A 15264-nucleotide genomic window follows, 5' to 3' on the forward strand; every position below is an offset into this window, starting at 1 on the left:
ACCATAAATTTCCAGGTCCCCAGCATGCATCATCTGCTGCAGCAGAAAGGGTTTTAGGGTTTTTAGAATATAGCCACCCTTTCCTATCCATCAGTTCTGCGTTCGTGGGATTCAACCAACCATAGATCAAAAATACTCCAAAAAAAAAAAAAAAAAAGGATGATTGTGTCTTTACTGAACATGTACAAACTTACTCCCTAAACAATACAATAACTATTACATAGGATTTACCCTGTATTGGGTATTATATGTAATCTAGAGATGATTTTTTAATAGGAGAATGTGCAAATACTATGCCACTTTATATAAAGGGACATTTATTTTGGTGTGATGGAGGGATCTTGGAACCTCCACAGATACTGAGGGACAACTGTAGATGTCCGTTCAAATGTCCTATGGAACAGTAGGCATAGGGTATATCCTAGAATCTCAAAGGTTAGCAGAAGAGATTTCTTGTGGTCAACCCGTGGCTACATTCAACCTCGACTCTGTAGATAGCTTCCTTTGCAAGAGCCCAAAGCAGCCCCAGGCATTGGGAAGCACAGCCCTGAGGCTGCCTTTGTTGCCAGGGTATCGTCCACTGTCCAGGGCTTCTGCTCCTGACCTTGGAGTGGTTCCTGAGTGCCTGGCCCTGGAGAACCACTAAGCAGGCTGAGGTGAGGTGTGAGGCTGTCTGCACGTGTGTGTTCTGCCTCTCAAGCCCCTGACACTCCCCACCCCTGGCAGTTTGTGGAGCATTTCATACACTCACTGTCTCCTTTGAGCTTAACATCAACCCCGTCAGGTGGGTCTTATTATCCCCAAGCTACAGGTGAGGAAACACAGGCTCAGAATGGGGCGTTCTTGCCCAGGGTTTCACAGACAGCAATGGGCTCTCTGGTCAGCCTAGTCCAGGACTCCTGCAAGGAACTTTAGTGCAAGGTTTTGACATGTGGCTGCTCAAAGACTGGTGAGTCCCTTTTCTTGTTAGGACGGGAGGCAGTTAATGAAATGAAGGTCCAGGGCTACGGGGCTTGGCTGACATAAAGAGAAGATAGAGGAACGAGTTTAGTCGCCATGCTGCCTGTCTGCCCACCTCCCCCCATCCTTAACCAAGCACAGCCCCTGCTTTTGAGCCAGACAGTACTGGCAGGAAGCAGGGGTACAAGGCACGCTCTCATCTGGGTGTACTCAGCTGTGGCCAAACAGGTCTCCTAGGGCAAGCAGCCTCCTGGTTTTCCCAGTGTGGATCTGAAGCCCCCAGGCCCCACTGAAGATGGGCCCTGGGACCTGGAGCTTGTGTGGGCGCCCTCCAAGGCGTCCTGCATCCTGCTTCTCTGGCCAGTATGGCTAATTGAACCTTGCCAGCATCCTCATGCAGGTTCCCTATCTCTTCCCGCAGGTGGTGGAGGTGGCTGGAATGATAACACTTCCTTGCTCTGGGCCGGAAAATCTTTGCAGGAGGGTGCCACCGGAGGACATTCCTGCCCCCAGGCCATGAAGAAGTGGGGGTGGGAGACAAGAGGGGGTTTCGGAGGGGGTGGAGGGGGGTGCTCCTCAGGTGGAGGAGGCGGAGGATATATAGGTAAAGATGATTTGTGTTCAAGGTGTCACTCCCTCCCCGCTTAGTCCTAGGCTCCTCACCTCCCTGCCCTGTCCCGCCCTCCCCTGCCCTCCCCTGGCCTGCCCAAGTGTGGACTGTGATGTGACTGCACGCCTCCCTCTCAACCTGGCTGGACCAGCCAGAGGCAGGGTGTTGGCTTTCGAGCCAGCATCCTGCCTCCAGGCTTCCTCAGCGACAGCATCAAGATCCCATGTGATTCTTGATCTCCCCCAAAGTCGATGATAAAGAGGCTTTGGCTTTCCAGACTAGTCTCTGAGTCACCCATAAGGACTCCCCCAGCCTCCCTTGGATGGCCTGGCCAAGCCAGCTCCTGAAGGGGCTGGTTTGTGGTTTCACAGACTCCTTACTCCTGCTCCCTACCCCAGCCCACCAGCTTCCTGAAAGGCTGCCGCTGTACCTGCTGATGGGAGCTATTCCCGAGGGCAACTGCAGGCAGGCTTAGCCCAACCCTTCAGCAAGCAGCCGGCCATTGACCCCAGCTGCCTCGTCTGGGCTTCAGAGCACAGTCAGCAGAGCCTTCTGAAGCTGAGAGGCTGGGAGACGATGGCTCCCGCTCCCCACAGATTAGGATGAATGCATGCATGCTCTGTGGTGTTCGTGTCTGTGTTTTGCTTTGACGCTGTGTGTAAGATGCTTGTGTTAACCATACGCTCTTCTTTTCCAAGCTGGGTGGGTGGGAGGAGCCCAAGGGGGGAGCCCAAAGATAGCCCAGCCCCAGGTGAAAGGAGGGACAGGAGCCTCAGGGCACAGGGGCTCATCTCCCGCAATCCGCATGCCCCGCCACACCCCAACCCTGACCCAGTGGGGCTGGAGAGCAACTCTTCAGTGCTACCATCCTGACCAGTCCTGGGAGAGGCACCACGGGCATATCCCAGCCTGGAAAATCTAGAACTTTTTGGACTCTTGCTCACATTAACCACTTCTTAGTGGGCTCCCGGCAGAGTGGGAGCTGGCCTGGACCTGAGGGGAAATTAGCCACACACCCAGCATCTATTGAGCCAAATCCCACATGCAGCCTCTGTGCCCTGAGCCTCCCTTCCCTCCCTGCATCCCTGCCCCTGAGGTCCCCAGTGACCCCCTAACTTTGGCCAGAGCTGCATGCCCCACTGACGTGTATCTGTGTTAAGATTTGGGCACCCACCCCCCATGTTAAACTCTGCTCTGGTTTGCTACTCAGGCGGCAATGCAGCCTCAAACAATGACCCCGAAATGGATGGGGAAGATGGGGTTTCCTTCATCAGTCCACTGGGCATCCTGTACACCCCAGCTTTAAAAGGTAGCCTCTCTGCCAGGCAGCAGAACAAACTTCCTTAGGTCAGTCCTCCCACCAAGCTAAAACCTCAGAGTCTCTGACATGTATCCAGGATACAGAGGCACAATTATGGGTCCCTGGCAGGCAAGCTTCCTATGGTGCAGGTCACCACATTTTCTGGAAGTCAGGATGTGTGCTTTCATATGAATGCAGAGGCAGAATCCTAGGAAATGTAACAATAATAGCCCAATACCTGCACCAGCCAACCTAAAGATCATGTGTGTGGGCTTCCCCCACCACCAAGACAAATGCAAACATCCATAGGCACCCATGCCCGCTGCCTCCGCTGCACTCTCCATATGCGCAGGAAGACTATTCTACACAGTTGTGCTTCCAGTGGCTATGGGACCTAGGAACAGGGACCAGAGCACCCACAGTGACCACCTGGAGACAAAGTATTGAGGCTGGGAGTGGGGAAGCAGGCTTGGCCCAAGACTGACCCTCCCTCCTTGTCACTAGTGATGGAAGGCCACGGGGAAGTGAATATTAAGCACTATCTAAACTGCAGTCACTGTGAGGTAGACGAATGTCACATGGACCCTGAAAGCCACAAGGTCATCTGCTTTTGTGACCACGGGACGGTGCTGGCTGAGGATGGCGTCTCCTGCATTGGTAAGGGGGCAGGGGCAGGGGAGGCAGACGGGCCCACAGCCTGAGATTTGGCCCATGACCACAAATGGTTTCTGGGTTCCAGGACACCCTGGATTCGGTTTTGTAAACTTTCTGTCCCTCCCCTACCTGCCACAGCTCGAGTGCTCTGACCACTGTGTGAAAGATGGGTCGTGGCTCCTGAAGGAGTCTTAAAAGTCCTCTACTATAGAATAAGCCCTCCACCACCCCCACCGAGGGGCCATCCTGCCTCCACTTAAACATGCCCAGTGACAGGGATCTCACTGCTCCCAAGGTGCTCTGTTCCCTTGGGCAGTTTCAGAGCTGGGGACCTGTTGCCTTAACCTTCCTCTCCTAGGTTTCCTTACAGTAGCAGCTTTGCACTTGCAGTGTTTGAAGACAGTGCTCCCATTCTCCTCCTTTTTTTTTTTTTTTTTTTTTTGAGGCGGAGTTTCACTGTTGTTGCCCAGGCTGGAGTGAATGGTGTGGTCTCGGCTCACTGCAACCTCCACTTCCCGGGTTCAAACGATTCTTCTGCCTCAGCCTCCTAAGTAGCTGGGACTACAGGCACCCACCACCATGCCATGCTAATTTTCATATTTTCAGTAGAGACAGGGTTTCACCTTTTGGCCAGGCTGGTCTCGAACTCCTGACCTCAGGTGATTCACCCGCCTCGGCCTCCCACAGTGCTGGGATCACAGGCATGAGCCACCCCACCCAGCCCCATCCTCCTCCTTTAACTCTTGTTCAGATTAAATAACCCATTTGTTTGCAGCAGTTCATACAAGATGCAGTTTTGTGTCTCCTCTGCCTGCCCCACCGGTGTCCCACTTCTGAATGTGTTCCATTGTCTATGTCCCTTTTGAAATGTAGTGTCCAGTACCAAGCACGATACCTCCGTGTGGTCTGGCCAGCAGAGGGCACAGGACCCCTCCCCACTCTGAGCCCAGTGCCTCAGGGCCACAGGGAAGTCACTTAGCCTCAGAGGGTGTTACTTACAGCGCACCCTGTTGTTTGGTCACCTGTGGCCCCCACATCTCTTCCAGATCCACTTTCGTTTCACCTTCCATCCTCACCCTATAGTTGTGTAGCTCATGTTTCGAACCAACATCCCGCCGCTGATATTCATCCCTGTTAAATTTCCCTCCACCCAAAAGCTACTGCTAAAAGCCTGTAAAATCAGGATGAGTCTGGTACTGCTCATGGTCCCCTGAAAAAAAAAGTGTGACAAGGTCTCCAGCGATGGGAAGGAGCAAGTAGTTTTTGTCTCAGCGGGGGAGGTTATTTCTGACTTGGGACCAACTCAAAGGAGACCTGGTGTGGTTGTCAATACCCCACTGGGACCTGTCTTCCAGTGTCACCCACCCCGGAGCCACACCTGCCACTGTCGCTGATCCTTTCTGTGGTGACCTCTGCCCTCGTGGCTGCCCTGGTCCTGGCTTTCTCCGGCATCATGATTGGTGAGTGCACAGAGCCCCAGGGACTCCAAAGGGGGCGGGAAGGCAGGACTGAATAGTGTCTCAGGCTGTGCCACAGGTGCCAAGGTGTCACTTCGTTATGCTAGTCCCTGGAAATGGGTGGGGTGGTGATTAGGGCAGCCCAGGCCAAGCCAAAACGGAAGCTCCCAACCTTCCCCCCACCAGAGCAGCTGCAGTTCCCTGAGGAGCCCCTGATTCTGCACCTCGGCCCCGTGTGTATCCTCCTGGCTGATCACGGGGTGGGGAGCTCTCTTCAGTGTCCATCACGATGGCGAAAGCTCGCCCCCACCCCCAGATGTCACTTCTAGCTCCCATGTGCTTCCACGGGCGCAGCTCCTGTTTGGCTCCCACCCTATGTAATGCACTAGCCCACTCTTCTCCAAACCAGCCCTCCACCACCCTCCAGGCAGAGAGATGGGAAAATCGGTTTCTGAGTATATTTCTGTTCAGCCTGTGAGCCAAGGTGAGCTGACCTGCAGGTCACAGAGAGCTCAGTGTGGTCCCAACCGGCTCTTACTGCTGGCAGAGACATGCCCAGGACAGATGGGCAGAGGCTTGAAAAGGGCAGAGGGAAAGGCTCCTGGGAGCCCTCGAAGGCCAGGCCCCTGCAGGCAAAGGGATCTGCCGGTAGAAGGGAGATGGCAGCACACACTGTGTCCCCATATGGTGCTATCCCTCAAAGGGACAGGATAATAGGAGCTAACACTTGTTGCATGGTTACTACGTGCTCGGCAATTTACACATTTCAATTCATTCGATCCTCAGGTAACCCTAATCTGATCATGGTCGGTCCATTGCATAGAGGAGGGAAGTGAGCACATAGCGGGTGACTCATTTGCCCTGGCCCGTTTTGCGGGGGCTGGGCTTTACACACAGAATCTACCCACTGAATCACAATTTTGTTCTGGCGTCCATGGAGTTTGCCTTCCAGAACATCCTCACATGTAGGAGTGATAATGGTCACTCACATTGGTAGAGCTCTTTAGAATTTTTCAAAACCATTTTATGTTGATGAATTCATTTCAATGACAACCCTAGGGGGTGGGGAGTGGGAGTGGTTAGGGAAATAGGGCAGGAGTTACCATCCCTGCTTACAGAGAGGGACTGCAGTCCAAAGAGGTCCTGTGACCTGGTCCTCATGGCTCAGCTTGTAAGTAACAAGAGGCGGAATTAGAGCACAGACCCCCAGACACCAATTTAGAGATCTTTTCATTATGTGGTTCTTCTCCAACTCTGTCGCTTGGCAGTTCTCCAACTATAGGAAACACAATTGACCAAGATCCCAGCTGCACCCTCAAATCTACTGCTGTGATTGCACTGAAGCTGCCCTACCCAATGGCTGAGCACAGCAGAAATACTAAGGCCCGCCAATTCCTGGGAGTCATGGGACTCCTCTGATGACTGACTTTGGCTCCAGAACCCCTTAGGGCCTTGCTGAAACTTCCTTAGGCTGCATGGCACCCAGGGTGCTTCCACCCAACCTTCCCTCCCTCCCTCGTTCACATGGGGTCATACTTGCAACACAGTCTGCTGGTTCATCCAGACTTCCCTGGCTCACTCCCTATTTCCTCTCATGGGCATTTCTTCTAATAAAATCTGCAGACCATCTTGGGTCTAATCCCATCTTCAGTCTGCTTCTTGGAGGACGCAGACTAACATGACTCTGCCCTGTATAATACAAATAATTCTTTTCCATGTATGTGATTTTTAGCTTTACATTTACTTTAAATCGTGCTTCAATTAAAGACACACCTTCTTTAATCATTTTGTTAGTATTTCTAAGTATGATGGAAAGGTTCCGAGCTCAGGGGAGGATATGGAGATCCAGGGAGGCTTCCTGTAGGAAGCGGCCTGTGTAGTGCTTCAAGGGCCAGGCTGCCAGGTCATGTTGCAGCTGACCACCCATCTGCAGTGTACCGCCGGAAGCACCAGGAGCTGCAAGCCATGCAGATGGAGCTGCAGAGCCCTGAGTACAAGCTGAGCAAGCTCCGCACCTCGACCATCATGACCGACTACAACCCCAACTACTGCTTTGCTGGCAAGACCTCCTCCATCAGTGACCTGAAGGAGGTGCCGCGGAAAAACATCACCCTCATTCGGTGAGCGCCCTGCTGCCGTCCTGGGAGGAGAGGGGGTGCAGTCTAGGGGCTGAATGTTATCACAGCACCACAGACTCCTAACCACAAAAGGCCAGCAGAGCCCTCCCTATGGGCACCCCCGGCCCTCCTAGGAGGACAAGCCTTGACATTCAGGGCTGTGTATGTTGGTTTACATGAACTCCCATATGTTTATGGAGTTTATACAATGAGAGGAGAACCAGGGCTCTCCTCAAAATTCATTCAGGTATGCTCTCTCCAAGCCTTCCTGGCCCCCCTTCCCTCCAGGGGAGCAGGGGAGCAAAGGGCCCCTCCTCTGAGCATCTAGAGCAACTGTGCCTTCCTCTGTCACTAACTGGCAATACTCCCCAGCCAGTACCTACCGGTGATCTGTCTCTCCCCAAGGAGCATAAGCCTCCCCCGGGGAAAAGCCATGGCTTATGCACCCCTGTGTCCCTGGCAAATATCAGAGACTCAATAACTACTGATTGAATGAATAGACATTTGACCATTGTCATGAGTCCCTGGTTGGAATCCTTCTTACCCGTTTTCAGGTGAAGAACTGGAAGCCCGAGATTGCATAGCAAAGCCATGTTGAGGGCGTTACTCCTGAGTGTGTATGTTACCCCCTGCCTCTCATGTTTGTCCACTAAATGTGACGCCCAGGCTCAGGACCCCCAGCTGCCTCATTATTGTGGCCTGTTTGACTCTGTCTCCTCTTGTCTTCTCCTTTGCACAGGGGTCTGGGCCATGGCGCCTTTGGGGAGGTGTATGAAGGCCAGGTGTCCGGAATGCCCAATGACCCAAGCCCCCTGCAAGTGGCTGTGAAGGTAAGAAGTGGCTTGCTCTTGAGCCTGCCCTTGGCTTGCGGACTCTGTAGGCTGCAGTTCTCAGCTCACAGCCTCCTCCTCCTCCTCCCCACCCTCCCCTTCTCTGCCCAGACGCTGCCTGAAGTGTGCTCAGAACAGGACGAACTGGATTTCCTCATGGAAGCCCTGATCATCAGGTAAAGCCACAGAAAGACACCCTCACCCCAACTCCCCACTGCCCCCAAAGAACCTGGAGAGGTTTCTAACAGATCGATGTCTCCACGGGAAATGGTGTTGTCCACAGCATGTCCCCTTTTCTCCAGTAGGAGACTCCCAAACATTCCAGACACTTCTTACCAGAATGGAACAACCCCTGATGGTTGTTTCAGAAACAAAGTCTGTGTGGCCTAATAATCCCACCAATGTCACTGTCTGCAACCAGTATCCCTGCTGTTATCCACTGGTTCTTCTTCCCTCGCTTTTTCTTAAGAAACGGAGCATGCTAGACTTTGACAGTACAAGATACAATCTCCCTCCAAGACCCTTCACCAATCCCAGTAAATGTGCTACTAATCTGATGGGAGGCCACCCCATCCTAGGCTCCCATCAGCAGGGCTGAGTCTCAGCTGGCTGCAACTTTTGACTTGAGGCTCCAAGATCTGGATTTAAGCTGAGAGTCTCAGTGCCTATGGCTCCTGAGGGCGTCCGCTGTGACAGCAGATCCCCTCAAGGAGGGGGCAGATGTTTGACCTCAAGATCAGGTGGGGGCTCATGGCCCTCTGTCACACTGGGAAGACTCTGAATGTCCTGACAGGTGGGGGCAGACTGGGATGTCCCCTTGGTGGAAGTGGCAGGGGTAACAAGGCCAGGCAGTGTGAGTGATATGGCTGTGAGGTCTGGAACCACAGGAGGACACACAAAATAACATTTATTTTCTGATGATACATATAATTCCTGATTATGAATAAAATTTGGCAAGTATGAGATTATATTGAAGAAGACCCATATCACTCAATCTCACTACTTGGTGGTAACTAACCATTATATGTTGGTGTCTAATCACCCGTTCTTTCAACACTTGGGGGGGCTGTGCGTGTACATGTGTGTATGCATACACATGCATGTACATGTTGGCCCATGTGGAATTCCTGGGCCCTACTGCCCTGTGTGTCCTAGTGTCCTAAAGGGATCATGTTGACAAGAAAACCCAAGTCTTGGTCCCTCCCATGAGGAATCCACGGGAAACTGATAGACTCGTGAGGCCATCCCCTTTTGCTGGCTCTGTTTCACACACTGTCACTTGGCAAGTCTCACCCAGTCTCTCTTAGAAGCAGTTGTTTTGCTTCACCTTCTGCCTGAGGCCTTCCTGGGAGAAATCAACCATGAATTTTAGCACCCAGTCCATGCACCAGTATCTGAGAAAGACACTCTCCTGCCCCCTGAGACACTTCCTCACCCAAGTGCCTGAGCAACATCCTCACAGCTCCAGCCACTCTCCTGCAAATGGAACTCCTGTGGAGCCTGCTGTGGTTCTTCCCACCTGCTCACCAGCAAGATTCTGGGTTTAGGCTCAGCCCGGGACCCCTGCTGCCCATGTTTATAGAATGCCTTTATACATTGTAGCTGCCAAAAATGTAACTTTGTATCCTGTTTCCCCCAATTTAAGATTTGCCCAGACTCAGCTCAGTTAATTTTGGTTACACCTCTCTCTGCTCTGCAGCAAATTCAACCACCAGAACATCGTTCGCTGCATCGGAGTGAGCCTGCAAGCCCTGCCCCGGTTCATCCTGCTGGAGCTCATGGCAGGGGGAGACCTCAAGTCCTTCCTCCGAGAGACCCGCCCTCGCCCGGTGAGTGAGAACCAGTCTTTGCTGCAGTTGTTGTGCCAAGGACAGGAGCAAGGATGGAAGGAGCAAGAGTGGGCAGCCTGGGTAGCAAGTTCCTCGGTGGAACCCAGGGTGTCAACTTTAGGCTTGGATGGGGGGTGACTGGCTGAAAGAGAATGGACAGAAGACAGGGGTAGATGATGACTGAGCCCCAGCCCCAAGGAGCTTGTGCAAGGCTCCTGCAATGCATTTGTATTAGTCCATTCTTGCATTTGTATAAGAACTACCTGACACTGAGTAATTTACAAAGAAAAGAGATTTAAGTGGCTCATAGTTCTGCAGGCTGTACAGGAAGCATGGTTGGGCAGGCCTCAGGAAACTTACAATCATTGCGGAAGGTGAAGGGGAAGGAGGCACGTCTTACATGGCTGGAGCAGAAAGAAGGGAATGAAGGGTGACGTGCTGTACACTTTTAAACAACCAGATCTCATGAGAACTCACTCATTAGCATGAGAATAGCAAGGGGGAAATCCACCCATGATCCAATCACCTCCTACCAGGCTCCTCCTCCAACACCAGGGATTACAATTCAACCTAAGATTTGGGCAGGGACACAAATCCAAACCATATCCGCATTCTATAGCCTGGATCCATTCTCATGGCCTCCTGACTCTGGAAAACCAAACTAGAGACAAACACAGAGGGGAACTTTCATGCCAGCCATGTTGCTACTCAAGCAACTGACCTGGGCAGGTCACTCTGCAGCTACTCATTCAGAGCCCACAGTCCTCATGTCTCAAGTAGGGATAATAATACCTGGACATTCCAACCGTGTATTTAGGAAGGTGCTACACACATCTTATGGTTAACAGAGCTTGGGAAGTGAAGATACCCAGGGTGGACCCAGGAATCCCAAGCTCCAGCTCCAACTTGGCCATTACACACCCATGTGGTTTAGGGCAGTCTTAAACCTTTAACCTGGGTATCCTCACAGGTGAGATCTGAGGATTGGACTAGATCATCTCAAAGGTGGTTCTAAATTATTAAACATAGCACCCTGGGCAGACCCAGAGCCCAGCTGCCCATGCGTGGGTCTGCAGGTCTTCAGCAGGCTCCGGGTACCAGGAACTGGAGCTGAGCAGGCCCCAAGGTTAGGATCCAGGCTTCCTCAACGAACCACTGTACTATGGGGATCACAAGGAAGACTTGCACAGTAAAAGCAGCGGCCACCCTCCCGCTCCCAGGGAAGCAGGGAAGACTGACAGCCAGTGGTTCCAGAAAGCCCAACCTGACCACACTGCTCAAAGGGACTCAAAGTGGTGATGGAAGCCCTGCAAGGTCATGGCTATTCTGATCTCCACCTTCAGTCAGGATCCATCTAAAATACCTTCACCCTAGCCACTGGGTGACCCATCTCAGTATCTAAGAAGAATACTGTCTTACCCCTTGAGAAGAGGAATGTGTGTGCACCTGAGCATACCTGGCATGAGGACTGGGCAGGGAGCAGGGAGATAAAGACTACGCCTGTCTCATAAGAGCCCTCATCAGCTGGCATCCTCCTCAGACCTTTCACATTTCTCAACACCACCCTATGAACAGACAACACAGGTCTCTCCCCAATTCTATGGATGAGAAAACGGTGGCCCAGAGAGATTATGGGACTTGCTATGGCCACACAGGAAGTGGAAGAGCTGGGACTAGAACTCAGGCCTTGTGACTCCTGATTCAGTGCTCTCTCCAACTTACTGCTTATCCAGTGGTCCCCTCTGGGAAGCTGTAAACTATCAAGATGAGGTTGGGTCCTTAAAGCCAACACTGCCAGGCATCCAGGCATCTCTGCCATGGTACAAGCATCAGATTCACTGGCTTTCCCACCACCACCTAGGAGGGCAGAGCCTTTGGCTCTCATGCCCTGAGATTCTCAGCAGCACTGCTGTCAGTGGGGGACACATGGCATCACACTTTGGGAAGAGGCACAGCCCTGGTTCTCCCACTGGACCTTCCTGAGGCTTAAGGAGAGAAAGTCGTATGCATGCAAAGGAGAGGGACTTTGCAAAGGGAGTCTGGGAGCCCAGCACTTGGCAAGTTCAAGGACTTCAGGGGCAGGAGAGGGCAGGAGTGAGGAGTGGTCTCTCTCTCTCTCTCTCTCTCCCTCTCTACCCCCCCTTCTCTCCCCCCTCCCCTCCCCCTTCTCTCTCTCCCCCTTTCTCTCTCTTTCCCCCTTTCTCTCTCTCCCCCTTTCTCTCTCTACCCCCCTCCTCCTTTCTCTCTCCCTCTCCCCCTTTCTCTCTCCCTCTCCCCCTTTCTCCCTCTCCCCCTTTCTCCCTCTCCCCCTTTCTCTCTCCCTCTCCCCCTTTCTCCCTTTCCCCCTTTCTCTCTCCCTCTCCCCCTCTCTCTCCCTCTCCCCCTCTCCCTCTCCCCCTCTCTCTCCCTCTCCCCCTTTCTCTCCCTCTCCCCCTTTCTCCCTCTCCCCCTTTCTCTCTCCCTCTCCCCCTTTCTCTTTCCCTCTCCCCCTTTCTCTCTCCCTCTCTCAAAGACAAAGGCATCTCTCTCCTTTGATGATGAAAGATGATTCCAATATTATTACAAAGAACAAAGTCCAGCAAGGAAAGGCAGATCATTCTCTCTGTCACCACCCGCACCCCAGAGTGCCACCCTCGGAGAGTCAGAACAGGAGCCTGTCCCCAAGTTCTACCCTCTAACAGCAGGCACTACCTGAGGGACCCCCACAGGGGAGGGGGCCTGTCCTTGGAAGAGCCACTTCTCAGGGCCAGAGTCCCACCCTCACCCAATCTGCTCTTTCAACCCCTGGCCCCGGGCTTTTCCTCTGTGTGGCTCTCGTTGCCAACCAGGCACACCCAGGCAGCACCCCAGTCATGGTCCTCCCCGCCTCCCATACACCCACCAAGCCCAGGCAAGCTGTCCTTCCTGGGATCCTTGGCTGATTTCAAATGTCCAATTGTGGCCCTCTAGAGCCACCAATGCAGATGTGTTTGTGGCAGCAGCTTCCCTGGGGCTTAGCTGGGCTTCCTGCATGGATTCTCAGGGTCACAAAATCCAACTTTGTAAGATGAGGATTCAGTGGACTGTGAGAAAGGAATGTGATTTCCAGCAGACAGACGGGACTAATATCAGTAAATCCTACACAGGATAAAGGAGGGTGAATCGGCCAAGGGACATGAGGGATGGAGAAACATGTGCCGTGAAGAGAAAGTGGGTGGAGGTGTGCCTCCAGATTCTGAAACTTGGACTTCAGAGACCTGAATTCCACCTGATTCACTTGTTGGAATCACCCTGATACGCCTGATACTCCCAGGGGTTCCCTGATGACCTACTGTGTGCAGGAACCAGGCTTGAGGTGCAGAATCAGAGAAGGTCTCTGTCCTCACTTCCTGCCAGCTCTGGAGCTCAGTGGCTCCACAGACCTTAGATCAGGATGAAAGGCTCTTTGAGATGGGATAAAAGGCTCTGGTCTCAGACAACATCTGTGCAAACGTGAAATGACAGAACGCATGTGCAAACGCGGTAGACAGAGTGGATGCCCAGGTCAGCCATGCCTGTCATGGAATCGAAATGCATGGGTACAGATGAAAACATCACTTGGTCCCAGGACTCCACCTCTTCAAGAATGAGGATCACTTTTTAATGTCAAAAAAATTCTACAGACCCAATATTTATTTGGTAAATATTTATGCAGGGCTTCCTATATGCCAGGGATAGGTAAGAGCTCTACTTTAGTATCCATGAATTCAGTCAATGATGACAGACAAAAGCCATCAAGAAGCCGGTAATCTCTTTATAAAGGTGTAGGTCATTAATCACAACAGTGTCTATGACTATATGGGACATGGCAATGCCTGCAGGTGGTGGCTGAATGGAAGACATTCAGAATACAGTTGGCTTCTTGGATTCCAGAGGTCCACAGTTCACAGGTGAGAGACCAACAATGACAATGCTGGCTCCAAACGCATAAAGGGGCATCTGCTGCCAAGGAAAAGTGGGGCCTTCTCGCCGCTTTTTTTGAGACGGAGTCTGGCTCTGTTGCCGAGGCTGTGGCCCAATCTCGCCTCACTGCAACCTCCGCCTCCCCGGTTCAAGTGATTCTCCTGCCTCAGCCTCCCGAGTAGCTGGGATTACAGGCATGTGCCACCATGCCCGGCTAATTTTTATATCTTTAGTAAAGACGGGGTTTCACCATGTTGGCCAGGCTGGTTTCAAACGCCTGACCTCAGGTGACCTGCCCGCCCCAGCCTCCCAAAGTGATGGGATTACACACATGAACCATTGCACCTGGCCATTCCTCACTGCTTTTCAAAGTGGGCTTCTGCTGCATTTGTTTGTTTTATGCTCCCCGTCTGCATTCTTTGCCTCTTTTTCATCGTTCCCTCTCATCTTTATATGCATCAATTTTAAAACATCTGCTGGGCACAGTGTCTCACACCTGTAATTCCAGCACTTTGGGAGGCTGAGGCAGGCAGATCGCCTGAGGTCAGGAGTTTGAGACCAGCCTGGCCAACGTGGTGAAACCCCATCTCTACCTAAAAAATACAAAAATTAGCCAGGCCTGGTAGCGGATGCCTGTAATCCCAGCTACTTGGGAGGCTGAGGCAGGAGAACCGCTTGAACCTGAGAGGCGGAGGTTGCAGTGAGCCGTGCCATTGCACTCCAGCCTGGGCAACAGAGCGAGACTCCATCTCAAAAAAAAAAAAAAAAAATCCTATTCTGTTTTTCACTTGGCAGAAGGGTTCCTACTCCTTGTCCTGTGATGGTTCATCTCTGAATAGTTAGGGAGAAGCTATTAATACTTTAGAAAGGGAGCAATCTCAATATTATTCTATTTTTAGAATATATCATCCTTTGGGAATAGCCCCTCAGAAGCTGTGACACCAAACAAATCATTCCTGTTTTCTCACCAGTAAAAGTAAGATATTGACCTAAAGGGCGTCCCTGAAGGGAACACCAGTGCCCTAGAGGCCGCCCATTCACATGTGTTCTCAGAAGAACTCATGTGCAGACAGCCATCAGGGCCGCGGCACTCCCTCTCCAGGCTCTCATGCACACAGGCGGGCAGCAGAGACTCTGATCATTCCCATCAAGCAGCACCCATGCCTGCTTGATCTTCCAATTCCATCCTGCAAACCCACCATGGGGAGCACCTGCAGCAAGGCCCATGACCATGGCCATGAGAAGAACAGCTGGGTCCGAGGAAGTGCCGCACTCCAGCAGCAGATGAGGATACAATCCTGATTCCAACTTTTTGCCGCAGGAGGGATGCAGATGGGTGCACTGGCTGGCGATGCTCTGAGAGTCTAGATTCAGCATCGGGTTTGCCAATGTCCACAGCTCCTCCCATCCCACCCCACCCATGCACACAACCCCTCCCAGACACACACCACACACACACAACACATGCTACACACACAAAAAACACACACACACCACATGCATATATACAACACACATCACATGCACCACAGACATATGCACAACACAGAAAAACACACCACACACGTACATAACACACACACTAC

General features: G+C 52.3%; 1 protein-coding gene across 1 annotated transcript in view; it reads left to right on the top strand.

Moving 5' to 3' along the window:
- Positions 1-15264, top strand: part of ALK (ALK receptor tyrosine kinase) — a 725336-nt gene that overhangs the window by 683986 nt on the left and 26086 nt on the right. The window contains exons 16-23 of the mRNA XM_024242328.2: positions 1382-1564; positions 2781-2879; positions 3375-3527; positions 4880-4984; positions 6915-7101; positions 7838-7928; positions 8040-8104; positions 9628-9757. Coding sequence (XP_024098096.2) covers positions 1382-1564; positions 2781-2879; positions 3375-3527; positions 4880-4984; positions 6915-7101; positions 7838-7928; positions 8040-8104; positions 9628-9757 — 1013 coding nt within the window. The remainder of the gene's footprint in view (positions 1-1381; positions 1565-2780; positions 2880-3374; positions 3528-4879; positions 4985-6914; positions 7102-7837; positions 7929-8039; positions 8105-9627; positions 9758-15264) is intronic.

The sequence above is a fragment of the Pongo abelii genome, chromosome 12 (assembly GCF_028885655.2).
Source record: "Pongo abelii isolate AG06213 chromosome 12, NHGRI_mPonAbe1-v2.0_pri, whole genome shotgun sequence".
Classification (NCBI taxonomy): Eukaryota; Metazoa; Chordata; class Mammalia; order Primates; family Hominidae; genus Pongo; species Pongo abelii.